This window comes from Jaculus jaculus, chromosome 12 (genome assembly GCF_020740685.1).
Source record: "Jaculus jaculus isolate mJacJac1 chromosome 12, mJacJac1.mat.Y.cur, whole genome shotgun sequence".
In the NCBI taxonomy this organism is placed as follows: Eukaryota; Metazoa; Chordata; class Mammalia; order Rodentia; family Dipodidae; genus Jaculus; species Jaculus jaculus.
In genome coordinates, this window is record NC_059113.1 from 61,684,467 (window position 1) to 61,705,111 (window position 20,645).

The 20,645-nt window shown below is 47.2% G+C and overlaps 1 protein-coding gene across 1 annotated transcript; it reads right to left on the minus strand.

Annotated features, from left to right (window-relative positions):
- Positions 1-9,480: 9,480 nt before the first annotated feature.
- Positions 9,481-14,631, minus strand: Bcl7c (BAF chromatin remodeling complex subunit BCL7C). Its single transcript, XM_004671060.2, has 6 exons — positions 14,484-14,631; positions 13,914-13,992; positions 13,480-13,588; positions 13,233-13,394; positions 10,457-10,542; positions 9,481-9,679 (listed from the first exon to the last, which is right to left on the minus strand). Exons 1-6 carry the CDS (start codon positions 14,573-14,575, stop codon positions 9,554-9,556), a joined length of 654 nt encoding a protein of 217 aa, XP_004671117.1. The 5' UTR covers positions 14,576-14,631; the 3' UTR covers positions 9,481-9,553.
- Between the last annotated feature and the right edge of the window lie 6,014 nt (positions 14,632-20,645).

The window sequence follows — 20,645 nt, forward strand, 5'->3', positions numbered from 1 at the left end:
TTCTGGGGTGCCCTCACCCAGGATGAGCCCAAGCTTGTTCAGAGCTAAAGGTAGAGACTTAGACCCACCTATTCTCCACCTAGAGTTACCCTGGCCAAATTCAGGTCCATGGAATTCAGTTTAGCAAAGAAACAACTCCAGACCCATAAAATGGTATGAATCAGAACCATGAACACTGTTGCTGAGTGCTGGGGATTTAGAGTGCTTTCACCCTTGGTTTGAGCTCCAGCACTGCATGAGCTGGATGTGGTGGCACATGCCTATAATCCACTTGAGAAGTAGAGGCAAGCTGATCACAAGTTCAAGGTCAGCATGGCCTATATAGATAGTTCTGGGCCAGCCAGGACTACATAGCATGACCCTGTCTCCAAAAGTCCCCTACTTTGAAGGACGTATTATGAGTTTGCCCTGCCTGTGAGGCTCCACCTGTCCTGAACTATCCATCACTTTCCTACCTCCTTCAGCTCCAGACACACCATCTCATTGTCAGGTACATTCCAGCTCACGGCCTTTGCACTGGCTGTTCCCTCTACCTGACCTGCTCTTTATCCAGACCTTCACATGGCTCTGCCTCTTGCCTCTACTAAGCTTTTTTTTTATATATATATACACATATATTTATTTACTTATTTATTTGAAAGAGAGAGAAAGAGACAAACAGGGAGAGATAGAATAGGCACACCAGGGCCTCTAGCCACAGCCAACGAACTCCAGATGCATGTGCCACCTTCTACATCTGACTCATGTGGGTCCTGGGGACTAGAACCTGGGTCCTTAGGCTTCACAGACAAGCGCCTTAACTGCTAAGCCATCTCTCCAACCCTAAGCTTTTCTTCAAACAGCTCTCTTCTGATCTTTCTATTTAAAACTGTAACTGCTGTTTCTCCATCTGCATTTTTCTGCTTAATGTTTCCAAAGTATAATTATATACCACACAACGATGTTCTGGTCAAGAGCAATCCCATAAGATTATATGCTGTATCCCCAGGGTCCAGAACAATGCCTAGCAAGTGCACAGCAACTACATGCCACTGATTCAAGGAATTCCTCTGCCCTGTGGAGCCTCTAGGCTGATGTTGAGACTGGGGGGATGCATACCATCACAAGGCAGCATGCAGAAAAGGGGGAAGGGAGCACTGGTGAGAGGCCAAAGAAGCAAAAAGAACCTGCCAAGTGAAGGGAAGGAATGTCCAGGGCAAAGCAGATGGCATGAGTGAAGGTGGAATGGTGAGACCCAAGTGCAGCACAGCTGGCGAGCAGCTGACACTGTGGAAGCAGCAGAACATGGGTTCCCTCCTGCACATAAGGAGCACAGCTGGAAGGCATTGCTAGGCAGCACCACGGCATCAGCCAGATGTGGGTCTGTGAAGGATTACCTAGTGAGAACAGAGGAGCTTGGGCTGAAGAATGCAGAAGCACAGGAAGCTGTCCACAGCTACACACAGGATGGACATAGGACATGCTGGCTCAAGGGAGGAGACTGGGGCGGGGACACTGACGGGCCCAGGAGACAGGCTAGGGTAGGAGGACCCCACAGGGCATTCCAGGGGAATGTGCTGCTGTGTGGCTGTTGGAATCTGCAGGCTTGCAGTCTAGAATTTGGAGGCAGGGCATTAGGAACCATTAATGCAAGGGTAGGTATAAGATGGCAAGAGAGAAAGTTCATGAAGAGAAGAGCTAGGCCAGAGCAAAAGGCATTCAGAGGCTGAAGGGAAGGGAGACCAAACATGAACAGGGCACACACAGTGAGAGAGCCCAGAGTGTGCACGTAGGGAAGGTAAGCAAGTAATGAATCAGGGTATGACTAAAGAGGGATGTTTTGTAAACTATGACAAGGAGTAGGCTACAGAGAAGGTGGGGCAGGTTGTCTTGGGACAGGTGCTGGGACCTGTGACCAGAAAACGGACAGAAGTGGGCTAGAGTCAAACTTAAGACTCTTAAGGCTACTCAGAAATGGATACCCAAGACCTGGTGTGGTAGTATACCCCTTTAATCAGATGGGAGGATCACTGTGAGTTTGAAGCTAGCCTGGACTACAGAGTAAGTTCCAGCTCAGCCTGGCATAGAGTAAGACTCTGCTTCAAAAAGACCAAAAATAAAATCTAGCCAGGCATGGTGGCACACACCTTGAATCCAGCACTCAGGAAGCAGGGGTAAGAGGATCGTGGTGAGCTTGAGGCCACCCTGAGACTACATGACTACATAGTGAATTCCAGGTCAGTCTGGGTTAGAGTGAGACTCTATCTCAAAAAAAACAAAACAAAGCAAGCAAACAAACAATATATATATTGTTTATATTATTGTTTATATTGGAAAAGTGCTTCTATTTATTGATCATTTCCTACATGCTAAGCCAAAAACTCTCTAGGTATAACCTTAGTTAATTCTTACAACAGGATCACCAGGATCATATTATTACTGTCCCACTTTGCAGATGACAATGAGGCAGATAAGAACAAAGAAATTTGGCTGGGGAAATGCCTTAGTGGTCAAGGTGTTTTTGCCTGCGATGCCTAAGGATCCCGGTTCAATTTCCCAGGTCCCACATTAGCCAGATGCACGAGGTGGCGCATGCGTCTGGAGTTAGTTTGCAACTGCTGGAGGCCCTGGTGTGCCCATTCTCTCCCTCTCCCACTCTCGCTCTATCAGAAGAATAAAATAGAACAAAGAAATTGGTGGTGCATGCCTTTAATTCCAGCACTTGGGAGATAGAGGTAGGAAGGTCTCGAGTTCGAGGCCAACCTGGATATACAGAGTGAGGTCCATGTAAAAAATAAAAAGGGGGAGGGGTGTTGGTGGCTGCAGAGATGGCTTAGCATTGGCCCTCCGAAACCTAAGAAAGTTTGTTCCAATCTCCAGGTCCCACTAATAGCCAGACACAAAAGTGATGCACGCGTGCAATGTCGCACATGTCCGCAAGGGGGCGCACACATCCAGAGTTTGTTCACAGCCGCTGAAAGGCCCTGGCTCACCCATCTCTCTCACTCTCTCTGCCTCTTTATCCCTCTCCCTGTCTCTCTCAACAAAATAAACTAAGGGCTGGTGAGATGGCTTAGCGGCTAAGCGCTTGCCTGTGAAGCCTAAGAACCCCAGTTCGAGGCTCAATTCCCCAGGACCCATGTTAGCCAGATGCACAAGGGGGCACACATATCTGGAGTTCCTCTGCAGTGGCTGGAGGCCCTGGAGTGCCCATTCTCTCTCTCTCTATCTGCCTATTTCTCTGTCTGTCACTCTCAAATAAATAAATAAAATAAAATTTAAAAAATTAAAATAAATAAATAAAGTAAAATAAAAATAAAAACACAACAAGGGGGCTGGAGAGATGGCTTAGTAGTTAAGATGCTTGCCTGCAAAGCCAAAGGACCCAGGTTCTACTCCCCAGGACCCACATAAGCCAAATGCACAAGGGGGTGCACGCATCTGGAGTTCATTTGCTGTGGCTGGAGGCCCTGGTGCAGCCATTCTCTCTCTCTCTCTCTCTCTCTCTCTCTCTCTCTCTCTCAAATAATTAAATAAACATAAAATATTTTTTAAAACAACCAAGAACAAGCCAGACATGGTGGTGCATGCTGTTTAATCCCAGCACTTGGGAGGCAGAGGTAGGAGGATCGCTGTACGTTCAAGGCCACCCTGAGACTACAGAGTGAATTCCTGTTCAGCCTGAGCTAGAGTGAGACCCTACCTCGAAAAACCAAATAAATAATATAAAAAGAACAAATAAGTTGTTTACTCAAGGCCACATCAAAATTGAATGTAGATGTGAAATTCAAACCCAGAACTCGAGTTCTGGCCTTCACATTGTACCATTAACTCATACAAGGCACTTTACAGTTTATAGTGCACTTACATCACCTCATAGGATCATTAAGGAGAGCAATGAGATGACTCATGCACCTAGAAAATTGCTGAGGTTAGCACACAGGGCATACTGGACCATGAATCTCCTGAAATGTCCACATCTTAAGTCCCAGAATCTGTGAGCAAGTTACTTTACATGGCAAAAGACTTTTGGATGGATTACATTCAGATGGTGGAAGATCCTCCTATCTAGGTGAGCCAATTTATGACCACCAGAGGCTTTTAAGAAGCAGGAGGGTGAGAGAAGGAGATGGAATAATAAAAGCAAGGTGCTGTGCGCTGGATTTGAAGACAGAGGCAGGACCACAGACTAGGAAATGCAGGAAGCCTTGAGATGCTGGAAAAGACATGGAAGCTTCTCCCTGACAGCACATGGGAGGCGGCCGCCCTGCAACACCCTGACCATAGCCAGTGACACTAATTTTGGATTGCTGACCTTCAGAATGATAACATAACACAGTTATAAGCACAAACCCACTTATTTTTGGTACTTTGTTACACCCATAGGAACAAATTTTATACATTCCTGTACTGGCCCCACTCTTACTACAAGAAATGCCTTTTGCATTCTCACATGGGCTTTCAAGTTCCACTCTGGTCTTCTCGGAACTTCAGTCTCTTCCTTTGTTAAAAATAAAAAATAGGGACTGGAGAGATGGCTTAGCAGTTAAGTCACTTGCCTGGAAAGCCCAAGGACCCAGGTTCAACTCTCTCCAGAGCCCACGTAAGCCAGATGCATATGGTGCATGCATCTGGAGTTCATTTGCAATTGCTTGAAGCCCTGGTGTGCCTATCCTCTCTCTCTCTCTCTCTCTCATAAATAAATGAATGAAAATTACAAATAATAATAATAATAAAAAAATAGATCCGGGCGTGGTGGCGCATACCTTTAATCCCAGCACTTGGGAGGCAGAGGTAGAGAACTGCCATGAGTTTGAGGGCCAACCTGAAACTAGATAGTGAATTTCAGGTCAGCCTAAGCTAGAGTGAGACCTGACCTCAAAAAAAAAACAAAAAAAAACAAAAAATAAAAATATAAAATAGTGGGTTGGAGAGGTGGCTTAGCATTAAGGTACTTGCTGGCAAAGCCAGAGGACCCAGGTTCAATTCCCTAGTACCCACATAAAGCCAGATGCACAAGGTGGCACATGTGTCTGGAGTTCATTTGCAGTGGCTAGAGGTCCTGGCATGGCCATTCTCTATTTGCCTCTTTCCCTCTCTCTCTATCTCTCAAATTAAGTAATTTATACTAAATAAATATTTAAAATAATCATTAAAATAGTGGGGACTGGGGTGATGGCTTAGCAGTTAAAGGTACTTGTTTTTTTTTTTAATATTTCTTTCTTTATTTATTTATTTGAGAGCGACAGACACAGGGAGAAAGACAGATAGAGGGAGAGAGAGAGAATGGGCGCGCCAGGGCTTCCAGCCTCTGCAAACGAACTCCAGACGCGTGCGCCCCTTTGTGCATCTGGCTAACGTGGGACCTGGGGAACCGAGCCTCGAACCGGGGTCCTTAGGCTTCACAGGCAAGCGCTTAACCGCTAAGCCAGCTCTCCAGCCCAAAGGTACTTGTTTGTAAAGCCTGCCAACCTAGGTTCAATTTGCCAGTCACCCATGTAAATCCAGATAGGTATTCCTTTCCAACAGCAAGAGACCTTGGTGTACCTATTCTCTCTCATTCTCTCTCTATAATATAGATAAATTAGTTAAAATATAAAAATTGGTCTGGAGAGATGGCTTAGTGGTTAAAGTGCTTGCCTGTAAAGCCTAAAGATCAATTCACCAGATCCCATATAAGCCAGATGCACAAGATGGCACATGTGTCTGGAGCTCGTTTGCAGTGGCACATGCCTTTAATTCCAGCACTCAGGAGGCAGAGGTAGGAGGATCAGCACAAGTCTGAAACAACCCTAAGACTACATAGTGAATTCCAGGTCAGCTTGAGCTAGAGTGAAACTCTATATTGAAAAACCAAAAAACTAATTAATTAAAATAAAATAAAGAGCCAGGCATGGTGGTACATGCCTTTAATCTCAGCACTCTAGAGGCAAAGGTAGGGGAATTGCCATGAGTTCAAGGTCACCCTGAGACTATATAGTGAATTCCAGTCAGCCTGGGATACAGTGAGACCCTACCTCAAAAAAAAAAAAAAAAGAAAGAAAGAAAGAAAAATAAGCTGGGCCGGGAGTGGTGGACGCCTTTAATCCCAGCACTCAGGAGGAGGAGGTAGGAGGATCGCCAGGAGTTCGAGGCCACCCTGAGACTACATAGGTCAACCTGAGCAAGAGTGAGACACTATCTCGAAAAACAAACAAAAGAAAAAAAAAGCTGGGTGTAGTGGCTCATGCCTTTAGTCCCAGCACTCAGAAGGCTGAGGTAGAGGGATTGCTATGACTTTGAGGCCACAATGAGACTATACAGTGAACTCCAGGTCAGCCTGGGCTAGAGTGAAACCCTACCTCAAAAAACAAAAAGAAACAAGCAAAAAAACAGAAATTGGGTGAGCAGAACATGGTCGTGCACACCTTTAATCCTTTTTTTTTTTTTTTTAGCACTTTTGAAGCAGAGGTAGGAGGATTGCCATGAATTGGAAGCCACCCTGAGACTACATACTAAATTCCAGGATAGCTTGGGCTAGAGTGAGATCATATTTTAAAAAACAACAAAACAAACAAACAAAAAATCTGGTGAATATACCTCCCTGCTTTCCTTACAAGTACAGTTAAGGAGATCTTATATGGCTTGGAGTTTCCTATTACCAGTGGGGCAGGTGGGCCTAGCTATTGTTTCCATTGCTCACATGAACTTACTAAGGCTCAAAGAACAGAAATGGCCTCTTAGAGGCCCTTGGTTTCCCACCAGGAATAGATCTAAGACCCTATTGCTGAAGACTCCACATACCTGGGCTACAAGGCCACTGAGAAATCCTGCTGAAACTGAGCTGATAACCTGTTCCATGTAGACCAGCTGACAGAAAGCTGGAAGAAGCCATTCTGCATGCAGTTCAATGGGAGAGAGAGAAATCACCAGTGAAGATACCCAACAGTGGACATTGCAAGCCTGAAATTTGGCCAGCCAGGCCAAATGAGCCAACGGGTGCAATAGTGGCAGGTCTGTCATGGTGGAAACCAACTGCTCTCTAATTGGACTGGAGGCCCGCTCCATGGGAGGAAATACATCCCTGATACTGAAAACTTAAAACAGGGGTAGTCATGAGCCGTAGGGTTATAACGTCTGCTGCTGTCTGGCTAAATGTATATACTATGCTTATCAAACTGCCCAGTAAGCACTTCTCTTAATGTTCATACCTTTAACATAATGCTACTCTCACTTTTGGTAGAGAATCTTCTCTTTTCAGATGGCAGTGACCTTGGAATGACTCAGAAGGTATCATGGTGCTGGAAAGAAGTGACCGCAGTGCTCAGTACTGTAATATCTCTATCACACCTTCCAAGGCTCAGGGTCTAATGTGGAAGAGGTGATGAAAAGAATGTAAGAGCCAAAGGAAGGGTAGTACTCCTTACAATGTGCTCCCTCCAGACATAAAATGGCCTGGATATCCATGACCTCACAGTGCCTGATACTACCTACACAAAACCATCAGAAGAAGAGGAAAAGATAATGACATCAAAATAAAAGAGAGACTGATTGAAATGGGGAGGGGATATGATGGAGAATGGAGTTTCAAAGGGGAAAGTGGGGGAAGGGAGGGTATACCATGGGATTTTAAAAAAATTTGTTTATTTGAGAATGACAGAGAGAGAAATAGGCAGATAGAGAGAGAATGGGCATGCCAGGGCCTCCAGCCACTGCAAACAAACTCCAGACACGTTCACCCCCTTGTGCATCTGACTAACATGGATCCAGGGGAATCGAGCCTCAAACCAGGGTCCTCTAGGCTTCACAGGCTAGCGCTTAACTGCTAACCCATCTCTCCAGCCCAGCCATGGGATATTTTTATGACCAGGGAGGTGGTTAATAAAAATTTGAGGAAAAAAATAAACAAATATGAAGAATTAAAAGAAAATGTGTCCATGGCTAAAAAAAAAAAAAAGTAAAGAAATGGCCTCTTGGAGCCACACAGATGGTTAGTGACAGCAAATATGCCACCTCTTCAGAGCCTTCCTACATAATCCCAGGGGCCTGCCTCTCTTTCTTCTTTCTTTGGGTAGAAATCTACATGAATTGTCTTATTTATTTAATTTTATTTTTTTAATATACTTTATTTATTTGAGAGAAAGAAAGAGGTAGGTAGGTAGAGAGAGTGGGTACACCAGGGCCTCTAACCAATGCAAATGAACTCCAGATGCATGCACTCCTTGTGCATCTGGCTTATGTGGGTCCTGGGGAATCGAACCTGGGTCCTAAGCTTTGCAGGCAAATGCCTTAACTGCTAAGCTATTTCCCCAACCCTTATTTATTTAATTTTAAAAGAAACACATCATACATGAATGAAAGTCATTCTGTTGTCTTTCACTACTATTTAATATCACTAGTCTACCAGAATGATATGATTATGCAACTGATGATATAATGAGGTACTATTAGAAAGTGAATAAAGTATCATTGGAAATATAAAATGTATTATTTGAATCCATTAATGTATGTCTTTTTACTTTTGAAACAGCATCTCATCATGTAGCCAAGTGGCCAAGAACTTGTAATCCTTCTGCCTCAGCATCTCAAGTACTGAGATTATAGAAGTGTGCCAACATGCCCAGCCTCATTTATTCATTATTCATTCATATCAGTTGCTGCTGGGCAAGGTGGTGCACACCTTTAATCCTAGCACTTGGGAGGCATAGGTAGAAGGATCACTGAGTTCAAAGGCACCCTGACACTGCATAGTGAACTCCAGGTCAGCCTGGCCTAGAGCAAGACCCTAATTTGAAAAACAAAAAGCTGAACATGAATCAGTTGCTACGACTGCCCTGTTCCCAGTGTTGGGCGAGGTAAGAGAGCCCAGTTGTCCTCAAGGTACCTGTAGCCTAATTAGGAAGGGAATGACGGTACCAAAACATCAGATAAATGCAGAGACAAAGGGAAGAAAGCTCAAAGGATTGTGGGAGCTCAGAGGGGAGGCTGACCGAGCCCAGGGTCAGGGAAGGCTTCTAAGAGGAGGTAAAACTATACAGAGGACAATGAGGACTCAGGTCACAACTGTGAGCCTAGGGTTCCACATGAGGGATAGTTCATCAAAGCCTGGGGGAGGGGGACACAATGCTGTAGCTTCCTGTGGGCAGGGAAGGGGTTAGGTCATCCTAAACCAAGCCATCCTTCTGGGCCACTGTGTTCCTGTGAGGGAAATGGGAACAATGGGCCTTGCTGCCCAGAATTGTGACAGTTGCTAGGCCCCAGGAGGTGTGGAACAGAAGGAAGGGTCTTGGAATTCCCAGTGGAGGAAGGTAGGGTGAAGGACAGTGGAAGATCAGGGGAGAAAGCAAGGTGGGAGTGCTGGAGAGGTGGGGTCCTAGCTCAAGCCCCCCACTGCACATCTGATCTTGCTGTGACCATAGGTCCTCTCAGAGCCTCAGTGACCCCATCTGAGGAATAGAGAATAGACAAAACTGTCTCCAAAGACCCTCCCCAGCCCTGACAGGGAAATGACATGACACAAAATTACAAAAGGGTCTTTATTTGTAAAAAGCCAAAGGGGCCCCTGGAGCAACAGGACAGGAGACAGGCCGGCTTCTCAGGGGTCAGGGGCATTTGGGCAGATGCGCTTGAGTGGGGGGGCGCCCTCCAAGTCCTCTGTGTCACCCTGGGCTGCCTCAGGGACAGGTGGCACTGGCTCAAAGACAGGGTAAGCTTCAGGGGCCTGAAGAGGAAGGGCAGACAGGTGTGAGCTCCACTCTAACCCAAGGAGTACAGCCTCCTCACCTCTGCCTTCTCCACTCCATTTCCTGGGTACCCAGAGCCTGGCCTAGGGCCAAGTGACCACAGTGTAGATTAGGGCACTAAAAACAATGGCAACACTGTTCGGGAGAAAGAATCTGATCTTCCTGAAAAGTGCATCAAGGTAGACCTTGTGAGAAAGGCAAGTAGATGAGGAGATTTCTTAGGCTAATTTTACAATTTATGATTGTGCATGTGTGTGCAGTGCTGGGAATGGAACTCAGGGTTTCGTGCATGCTAAACACATGCCGTACCACTGAGATGCGCGCTCAGTCTAGGATTATATTTTATTTTGTTTCCAGGTAGGGTCTCACACTAGCCCAGGCTGACCTGGAACTCACTCTGTAGTCCCAGGATGGCCTCAAACTCACAGTGATCCTCCTACCCCTGCCTCCCAAGTGCTGGGATTAAAGGCATGCGCCGCCATGCCCGGCTCAGTCCAGAATTTTTTTTTTAATCCTCAGAGAAACAGCATAATCATTTCAAGCTTTTAATAATCGTATATCAGCCAAAATCCAGCTCCTTAGGACTTTTTCTCTAAAACATATTTTCTTTTTCCAATTCCAGTAATCTGGCTTTTAAGCCTTTAGCTGGATGCTAGGTCCTTATCACCTTCCTGCACCCTAGAATGCAATCTCTTCCCATACCCCAGTTCCCATTCCCTCCAAGGCCAGGGGCCCCAGCCTCTGGCCTCTCTCACCTCAGCTTCCAGCAATTCTGGAACAGGCTCTTCCTTGGTCAGCTTTGGGGGTTCATCAGTGCCGCCTACAGGTGTGCTCCCTGGATCTGGAATATCAAGTGAACAAATGTCCCCTGAGTAGCTACTCCATGCCAACAGAACAGACGGGTCAAAACCAACAAAGTCACACAGCAATACACAAGACAGGGCTATGGGAGCTACAGGAAGGAGCTAGGACCACGGTTGTCAGCCAAGAAGAAAGACTCAGGAGATCTTGAACCATGAGTAGGGAGTGACTAGATAGACAAACAGGAAATTGGAGCAGAGTTGAAGCAGAAGGAACACATGCTTGGTGATCACAGATTCTGTGTTTGGACTGTCTTAAATTCAAATCCTGATCTTGGGCAAACTATTTCTCTGAGTCTTAGTTTATTCATCTTCACAATGGGTATAACAGTAACATCACAAGAGACTGCTGTGAAGATTAAATGAGATAATATAGATAAACCCTTAGGACATAGCACGTACATAGTCAGTGCTAGTTATTTTCACTTTTGTTTTTGTGGGGCTGTGCATGCTAGGAAAGCACTCTACCACTGAGCTACATCTCTAGTTCTATCTTTTCTTTTTTTTCTTCAATGTAGGGTTTCACTCTAGCTCAGGCTGACCTGGAATTCACTATGTATTCTCAGGGTGGCCTCAAACTCACAGCGGGCGATCCTCCTATCTCTACCTCCTGAATGCTGGGATTAAAGGTGTGTGCCAGCACACCCAGCCCTCTTTTTTTTTTTTTAATTTATTTATTAGAGACAGAGAGAGAGTGAGAATGGGCATGCCAGGGCCTCTAGGCACTGCAAACAAACTCCAGATGCATGTGCCACCATGTGCATCTGGCTTATGTGGGACCTGGAAAATTGAACCTGGGTCCTTAGGCTTCATAGGCATGTGCCTTAGTGGCTAAACCATCTCTCCAGTCCTCATTTTTTTTCTTTTACATTACCAAAGGTATTTAAGTGTTTGGCAAAATCTAGACAAGGCCCTGAGGCCCATGTTCTTGGCAGAAAATAGTGTTAAGCATGCAAACAGTTCATGAAGGCTCCAAGGAGTCAGGCCATGGGGAACCACTGAAGGAAGGATGTGAAGCAGGAAATGACCCATCAAACTTATGCTTCGGGAAAAACTGTTTTGGGAGCTGTGTGGAGGCCTCTGAAAACAAGTGAGGAGCCTGAAGTGGATACAAGTGAGAAATATGAAAGCACAGCCAAGTGGGCCTGAGGAGGCAAAAGAAGTCAGGCACATTTGGGAAGGAGCACTAACCAAACATGGGACTGACTGTATGAGAAGAGGCACCGGGCTGGAGAGATGGCTCAGTGGTTGAAGGTGTTGTTTGCAAAGCTACAGGCCCAGGTTTGATTCTCGAGTACTCACATAAAGCCAGACACAAAGTAGCACATAAATCTGGAATTCATTTGCAACAGCAAGAAACCAGATGTGCCCATATTCCTCTCTCACTCTAATAAACAAACAAACAGGCCAGGAGTGCTGGTGCACACTCAGGAGGCAGAGGTGCCTGAGACTACATAGTGAATTCCAGATCAGCCTGGGCTAGAGTGAGACCCTACCTCAAAAAAACTAATAATAAATAAATTTGAGAAAACAGAAGAGCTGTAGAGTACTCAGAACCAAGATGCTGCTCACTGGATGGGAGGTGAATACCTGACTGAATGTTTTGAGACCTCAGTCTCTTCATATATAAATAAGTAATCATAATAGTATGACCATCCTCATAAGGTGACAGTGAAGTCTAAATGAGAAGGGGGGGAAAAAAAACATGTGGTTAGAAGAGTGCTTGGGCAGAGAGGGGCTTAATAAATACTAGCTGTTGGCAGGTGTGGTTGTGCATGCCTTTAATCCTGGCACTCAGCTGAGGTAAAAGGCCAGCTTGGGACTACTGAGTTTCAGGTCAGCTAGGCCAGGATGAGACCCTATCTCACAAAAGAAAAAAAAGAAAAAAGAAAAAGAAGAAGAAATAAAAGAAGGGCTGGAGAGATGGCTTAGCGGTTAAGGCACATGCCTGCAAAGCCTAAGGACCCACGTTTGGCTCCCCAGAACCCACTAAGCCAGATGTACAAGGTAGCACATGTCTCTGGAGTTCGTTTGCACTGGCTAGAGGCCCTGGCATGCCATTCTCCCTCCTTATCTCCCTCTCCCTCCCTCCCTCTCTCTCTCTCTCATAAATAAATAAAAATATATGAATAAGAAAATAACAGAAAAATAAATGCTAGCTGTTATTCTCTTCATTGCTAGTAATCCCTCATGTGATTATCAGTATGAATTGTTCATTGAGCAAATATTTATTACACATTTATGTTACAGGAGATAATCGAATCAGTAGGGACCCTGCAGTCAGGACCTGACACAAGAATGGGAAAAAAAGATAATAAACTAGCAAAGAAAATTACATGAAAATCTTGGATGGTGATCTAAGAAGCAGAGGAATGAGACTGGGTGAGTTTCACAGGGGTCAGAGAAGGGTCGGGGACAACATGACACAGATAGGTATAAAGGTACAATGGTGGGCTAGGTTTGGTGAGGAGAGGACTCAAGAGTACACGGCACATCAGCCAGGGGTGGTGGGCACGCCTTCAATCCCAGCCCTCCAAGGCAGAGGTAAGAGGATCACTGTGGGTTCAAGGCCAGCCAGAAACTGCATAGTGAATTCCAGGTCAGCCTGAGCTAGAGGGAAACCCTACCAGGGGGGAAGGGGTGGTGAAGAGCACAGAACATATGATCCTACCTCTTTCTTGGCCCAGCCGTGGGGGCTGAGCCTCCTCAGTGACCCCTTCTGGGGGTCCAGCAGGTGACACGGGCCGGCTGGGCTGGGGGGTACCCCCAGGGCTGGGCTCCGTCCCCTTTTGCAGGGACCCTTCCGAATGGCAGCTCTGGTTGCTGTTCTCATCTGTTAGAGCAAAAGCCAACCTGAAGGCTCCATCTGAAGCCTCCTTCAAATCCCAGAACCCTCTAATTCGAGAATCTCCACATACCATTGAGATCCAGCAGGATGAGCGGTCCACCCCCTCGGGGACTGGTGCCCCTGCCTCGCCGTTCCCGGCCACGGGATCTCTCTGCCCCACCACCTGCCCGACGGCGCTCCTGGGGGTTAGAGGGATATGGTCAGAGCCAACTGTCTAGATAGTTCTTGCGAAGCCCCTCTGTACAAATAAGAACACTGAGGCATGGAGAAAAGTGCTGCCCAAGGTGACAGAGGTTATGTATCCTGTGTAAGGTCTTGAACTCTGGTATCTGGACAGGAAACAGGGAGAGGGGGAGAAGAGGCTAATTATCATTACCATCTGTTTTGGCTGCACCACTTGGGTGGCATTTGGATCTCAGGGCAGGACTGGAGATACAGACTAAGGAAAGGAAGGGCTTGCTTGAGGTTATAAGATGCAAAGCCTGGGGGGGGGGGCTTGCTCACCTCCTCCTGGGGGTCCACCACAGGTACCCATTTGAAGATTCGAAGGGAAGTATCGCCCACAGTCACCCAGCGCTTCTCCCTGTGGGAGAGGATAAGGGGACTGGGTCAAGTCGGCCTGTCCGCCCTCCTTAGAGCTGGGGGTGCCTGAAGACTTCGGGGAGATGTGCTGGGGTGGGGACAGTTTCACTAATGGGCACCGAGACAGAAAGACAGCCCTGCCAAGCCCAGAGCATAGAAGGGGGCTCCCCCAGAAGGGATAGGGCTTGGGAGCGGGACGGCGGCGCCGCTCGCCACGAGTCAGGCTGGCGAGGCTCGGGCGAGCAAGATCTCCCGGCATACTCGCAGGGGGAGTGTCAAGGCTTCGGGGGCGGGGCGCGGATGAGGGCTCCCGCTCTGGGAGGGCACCGCTGGGGACCACGCTTTGTAGAGCTCTGGGAAGAGCCCGGGAGAGGGGGACGGAGCCCGGGCGGCCCGGGGCGCCGCTGGTGGGCGCGGGCGGCTGGTGAGGGAAACGCAGACGCGCTGGAAGGAGGTGGCTCTGCTGCGTCCCCGGCCCGGGGCAGCGCTCACCATCGCCGGACCTTCTCGATGGTCGCCATCACCTTCTTGATGTCATCCTTGGCCCGGCTCCGGGTCTCGGCCCGCACCGTCCGACCGGCCATGCTGGCGGGGCTGAGGCCCGGACCGAGACCGCGGCGGGACCGCCTCGGGTCGGGCGGGCTCAGGCTCGGCGCCAGGCCCGGGCGTCACGCTCTCGGTCGGCCTTCCCTCCGGGAGTGGGCCTCACCCTCCCTCGCTGCTCAACGCCTCCGCCAGCCCCGCCCCGCTTCCTGCCGCCGCGCCCCGCCCCGGTCCCCCGAGCTGCCCGGGAGGCGCTGGCGGCCGTGCCCCGGCCAGGGCCCGCCCCTCGGGGCGTCGGGACGCGCAGCGCCCCCTGCCCGCCGGCCACCCGGAGATAGAGGCCGGGGCGGTGCGCTCGGACCACATGGGTGCGGGGTGCACCGGAGAGTCTGCGTCCGGTTGTACGTCCCTGAGATGCTCCGTGGTGTGTGCGGCCACCTTTGCCTGGCTGCTTCCAGGATGCCCAACCTCCTCGTCCATTCATTCTACAGTGCGTGCCAGGCACTGGGACAGAGGGAGTGGGTCACACCCACAAGAATGGTCAAAGTAGCACGCTGTGGTGGGTTATTCCTTTAATCCCAGCACTCGGGAGGCAGAGGTAGGAGGATCGCTGTGAGTTCGAGGCCACCCTGAGACTACACAGTGAATTCCAGATCAGCCTGGGCTAGAGTGAGATCCCACCTCAAAAAAAAAAAAAAAAAAAAAAAAAAAAAAGAAGAAGAAGAAGAAAAGAAAAGAAAAATTATATACATATACATGTATATGTCTAAAATACATATTGAAAAAAATTCCAGACTGGAGAGATGGCTTAGCCGTTAAGGCGCTTGTCTGTGAACCCTAGGAACCCAGGTTTGATTCCCCAATACCCACGTAAACCAGATGCACAAGGTGGCACATGCATCTGGGGTTCGTTTGCAGTGGCTAGAGGTTCTGCTGTGTCCCTTCTCTCTTATCTTGCTTTCTCTCAGATAAATAAAGTATAAAAAAAATTTCCAGGTGCTTGCATTTGGAGTTGGATTTTAGTGGCAGGAGGCACACCCATGCACACTCAAATAAATAAATTAATGTCTATTTAAAGAAAACAAGTGTGGGCAGGGCCACCCTGAGACTACATAGTGAATTCCAGGTCAGCCTGAGCTAGATTGAAACCTTACCTCAAAAAAGAAAGAAAGAAAGAAAGAAAGAAAGAAAGAAGGGAGGGAGGGAGGGAGGGAGGGAGGGAGGGAGGGAGGGAGGGAGGGAGGGAGGGAAAACAAGTGTGCCAGTCAATAAATACGACTTACATGTCTAATTTGTGCTGTCATGCTGTGTGTTTCAGAGGTGAGTTTTCAGTGGGAACGTGCCCACCATATTTGACATATTCGACAGCATTCTGGAGTCAAATTGCAGATGTAAAAATCCCAACTCCAGCAGGGTGTGGTGGCGCACACCTTTAATCCCACCACTCAGGAGATAGGGGGAGCACCATGAGTTTGAGGCCACCCTGAGACTACATAGTGAATTCCAGGTCAGCCTGGGCTAGAGCAAGACCCTACCTCAAAAACAAACAAACAGGGCTGGAGAGATGGCTTAGCGGTTAAGCGCTTGCCTGTGAAGCCTAAGGACCCCGGTTCGAGGCTCAGTTCCCCAGGTCCCACGTTAGCCAGATGCACAAGGGGGCGCACACGTCTGGAATTCGTTTGCAGAGGCTGGAAGCCCTGGCGCGCCCATTCTCTCTCTCTCCCTCTGTCTTTCTCTCTGTGTCTGTCACTTCCAAAATAAATAAATAAAAATTAAAAACAAACAAACAAACAAAAAATTCCAACACTGGGTCTGGGGAGATTGCTCAGTGGGTAAAGGTATTGCTGCACAAGCGTGAACATATGCGTTCTGATCTCCAAAATTCACTTTAAAGCCCAACAAGGTAGTGCACATCTGTGATCCCAGTGAGCCTCCAGTAGGATGAGAAGGAGAAACAGGAGAATTCCCAGAAGCTTCAGGCCAGCTGGCCTGGTGCATACAGCAACAAACAGCAAGAGATCCCTCCTCAGACAAGGTGGAAGGGAGGACTGACACTCTGAGATGGTGCTCTATCACACACACATGCACACATACACACGTGCCTGCACTCACACACATAACACATATGCACATCATATATCACACAGAGTTTTTAAATATTTAGTTATGTATTTGAGAGACTATGAGAGAGACAGAGAAAGAGAGAGAGAGAGCGGGAGAATGGTTGTACCAGGGCCTCCCACTGCAGCAAACATGAACTTCAGACCCTGCATTCTGCATCTGGCTTTACGTGGGCACTGGGTAATTGAACCCAGGCCACCAGGTTTTGCAAGCAAGTGCCTTTAACCGCTGAGCCATCCTCTATCCAGCCCCAGATTTTTTTGTTATTAACATTTCTATTTACTCATTAGTAAAAAATGCATAATACAAGTCCTTTACCCGAATTCAAGTACTCAGTAAAAGGTTAACAATAAAACAATAAACCCCGGATGGCACAGACTGATTTGTTTGGCATGATTTAAAAGCCGCCATTTACATTTTCATGACCACTTTTGCTTTTAACAAAATAAACAGACATGGTAACAAATACAAAGGAGTTTTAATTGAGAAATATGACATCCCCTATCTACTACTGCAACAGTAAACTTTACCCACTGTTAGGTCTCTTCATTTCCCTGTCTCCAAGTTGCTGGTTTTTGTTATTGTTGTTTTTACAATATTTTTATTTATTTATTTGAGAGAGAGAGAAGCAGAGAGAGGGAGAAAGAGAGAATGAGCATGCCAGGGCCTCCAGCCACTGCAAACGAACTCCAGATGCGTGCGCCCTTGTGCATCTGGCTTATGTAGGTCCTGGAGAGCTGAACCAGGATCCTTTGGCTTTGCAGGCAAACACCTTAACCACTAAGCCATTTCTCCAGCCTGTTGTTGGTTTTTTTTGTTTTTTTTTTTGAGGTAGGGTCTCATTCTAGCTCGGGCTGACCTGGTATTCACTCTGTCGTCTCAGGGTGGCCTCAAATTCATGGTGATCCTCCTACCTCTGCTTCCCAAGTGCTGGGATTAAAGGCGTGTGGCACCACACCTGGTTCCATGTTGCTGTTTTTGAGCTGGTTAAATCTGACTGCATGTTCTTTAGAGTAACAGACTCCCAAGGTTCTTTGAAAATCTCAAATATTGGTAATGCTATAAACACTATCACAGAGATAGTAAGCTTCACAGGCAAGCACCTTAAAAGCTAAGCCATCTCTCTAGCCTAGATTTTTTTTTTTTTTCAAGGAAGTGTATAGCTCTAGTCCAGGCTAAACTGGAATTCACTATGTAGTCTCAGGGTGGCCTTGAACTAATTGATTCTACCTCTGCCTCTGAGTGTTGGGAATTAAAGGCATGTGCTGCATCATCTGACACAGATTTATTTCTTATTCATTTATTTATTTTGTTTTTTTGAGGTAAGGTCTCACTCTGGCCCAGGATGACCTGGAATTAACTATGTAGTCTCAGGGTGGCCTCAAACTCATGGTGATCCTCCTACCTCTGTCTCCCAGAATGCTGGGATTAAAGGCGTGCGCCACCACGCCCAGCTTCCAGATTTATTTTTTATTTATTTTTAATTTTTCATTTATTATTTATTTATTTATTTGAGAGCAACAGACAGAATAATAGGTAGATAGAGAGAGAGAGAAAGACAATGGGAGCGCCAGGGCCTCTAGCCACTCCAAATGAACTCAGGACGCATGAGCCCCCTTGTGCATCTGGCTTATGTGGGTCCTGGGGAATCGAGCCTCAAGCTGGGGTCCTTAGGCTTCACAGGCAAGCACTTAACTGCTAGGCCATCTCTCCAGCCCCAGATTTTTTTAAAGTTTTTCTTTCTTTTATTTATTTATTCCCAATTTTTATTAACATTTTCCATGATTATAAAAAGTATCCCATGGTAATATCCTCCCTCCCCCCCCCGCCCCAGATTTATTTTTTAAAGCTAGCCCTACCAGCTCCTGGTGCATGACCTTGGACAAGTCAGTTTTCTCTATTGCCTTATCTATAATGTGGGAGTAAGTTAATGTATGTACACTTAGAACAGTGCCTAGCACATGGACCACTGAACTTTTTTGTTCTGAAGGCTTGCTCATGGCAACATTCTCACACAAGCCTCAGTCCCTTCACTCACTCACAGACTCCATATCCTGCTGTTGGTTATGGTCTCCTCCACCAGACTGCGAACTCAGGAGACCTAAAACCAAATATGGATCCGCTCTGTTCCAGAGCCCTACACAGAGTATGTGTCAGTGATTTGAATGTGAGTATATGTCCCCCATAGCCTGAGGTATTTTTGAAAATATTTTTAAAAATTTATTTATTTGAGAGAGAGGAAATGGGTGCATGCAGGTCTGTAGCCACTGCAAACGAGCTCCAGACACATGTGCCACCTTCAGCATCTGGCTTACGTGGGTACTGAATGTGAGAATTGAGCCTTAGATACTTAGGCTTCTCAAGCAAACACCTTAACCATTAAGGCATCTCTTCAGACCACCTGAGGTGTTTTTTTTGTTGTTGTTGTTGTTAGTTTTGAGGTAGGGTCTTGCTCTAGCCCACTGCTGGGATTAAAGGTGTAAGCCAACACACCTAGCTACCTGAGGTATTTTTTTGTTTTTGTTTTTGGAGGTAGGGTCTCACTCTAGCCCAGGCTGACCTGGAATTTACTCTGTAATCTCAGGGTGCTCTTGAACTCATGACAATCCTACCTCTGCCTTCCAAGTGCTGGGATTAAAGGTATGTGCCACCACGCCCAGTGTATCCGAGGTGTTTATTTTTTATTTTCTATTGACAACTTCCACAATTGTAAACAATATCCCATGGTAATTCCCTTCCTCCCCACACTTTCCCCTTTGAAACTCCACTCTCCATCATATCCCCTCCCCTTACCTGAGGTTTTTGGTTTTTTTTTTTTTTTTAACCTGAGGTATTTTTCTTTCTTTCTTTCTTTTTTTTTTTTTTTCAAGGTAGGGTCTCACTCTAGCCCAGGCTGACCTGGAATTCACTATGTACTCTCAAGGTGGCCTCGAACTCACAGCAATCCTCCTACCTCTGCCTCCCAAATGCTGGAATTAAAGGCCTGCGCCACCACGCCCGGCTACTTGGGGTATTTTTGATTAAGCTTGCAACTTCAGTTTCCAGCGGGTAAAACCTGCTGGAGGGGGGTGTATCATTGAGTCCAGCCCCAAAGATATAGAGAGCAGTTTGAGCTCTGGCTGTTGGTGCTTGTTAGTTTTGTTTGTTTGTTTGTTTGTTTGTTTTTGTTTTTCCACTGCTATGGAGGCATCTGTGGAAGTGAGCCAGCTTCTTCTGCCATGATGGAACATTCTATGGATTCTGCAAGCCTGAAATAACCCATTTCTTCCCATAAGCTGCTTCTGGCCTGATGTATGTCCAGCAACTTGAAGGTAACTGCAATAAGGTGCTTGCCAACTAGTTGTGGAGATGTTATGTGTAATCTTTTCAGTATCTAGCCAGTGTTAATGAGTTGCTGTTCGGGTGTGACCTGTCTGAAGCATGTTCTCACCTGTGTGAGAATGTAGGCGTGGATACCTTAACCCTTCAGTAGATGGATGTCTGTTTGTTGGATCTGTTACTAGGCCTGGTAAGGTGAAGTGTCTCTCTCCCGCCTGGTAGATATGACAGACAAGGAGACTGGAAGGCACCCTAAGATAGGCAGATAGGCTAGGAGGTGTGTATTCTTTAGGTGCTGCCCCAAGCCAGACCCCATTCCAGACCAAGAGGAAGGCCTACACATTCCTGTCATGTCAAATTGGCAGTTTCCCTCTCCTGCTCCCTAGCTTACCCCCAAAGCAGCCCCTTTATCAAGTTCTGGCTCAGGTCACAGCCTAAGACTCCTTGTCCTCCCAGCGAGTCACAGAGCTGCCATCTCGGCCCACGGTCCCGTTCACTGTACCGACACCTGCCTCCCCACCCTGGCACCTTACCAGTCTAAGCCGCACCGGAGGGTTACTGAGCTCAGGGCCTAGGAATCTGGTCTAAAAGTAGTGGTGGGGGGGAAATGTTTGGGGTCTGGGCTATGATTGGCCGAGCTCGGGCCCCGCCCCGGCCCCTTTTCCCCTTCTC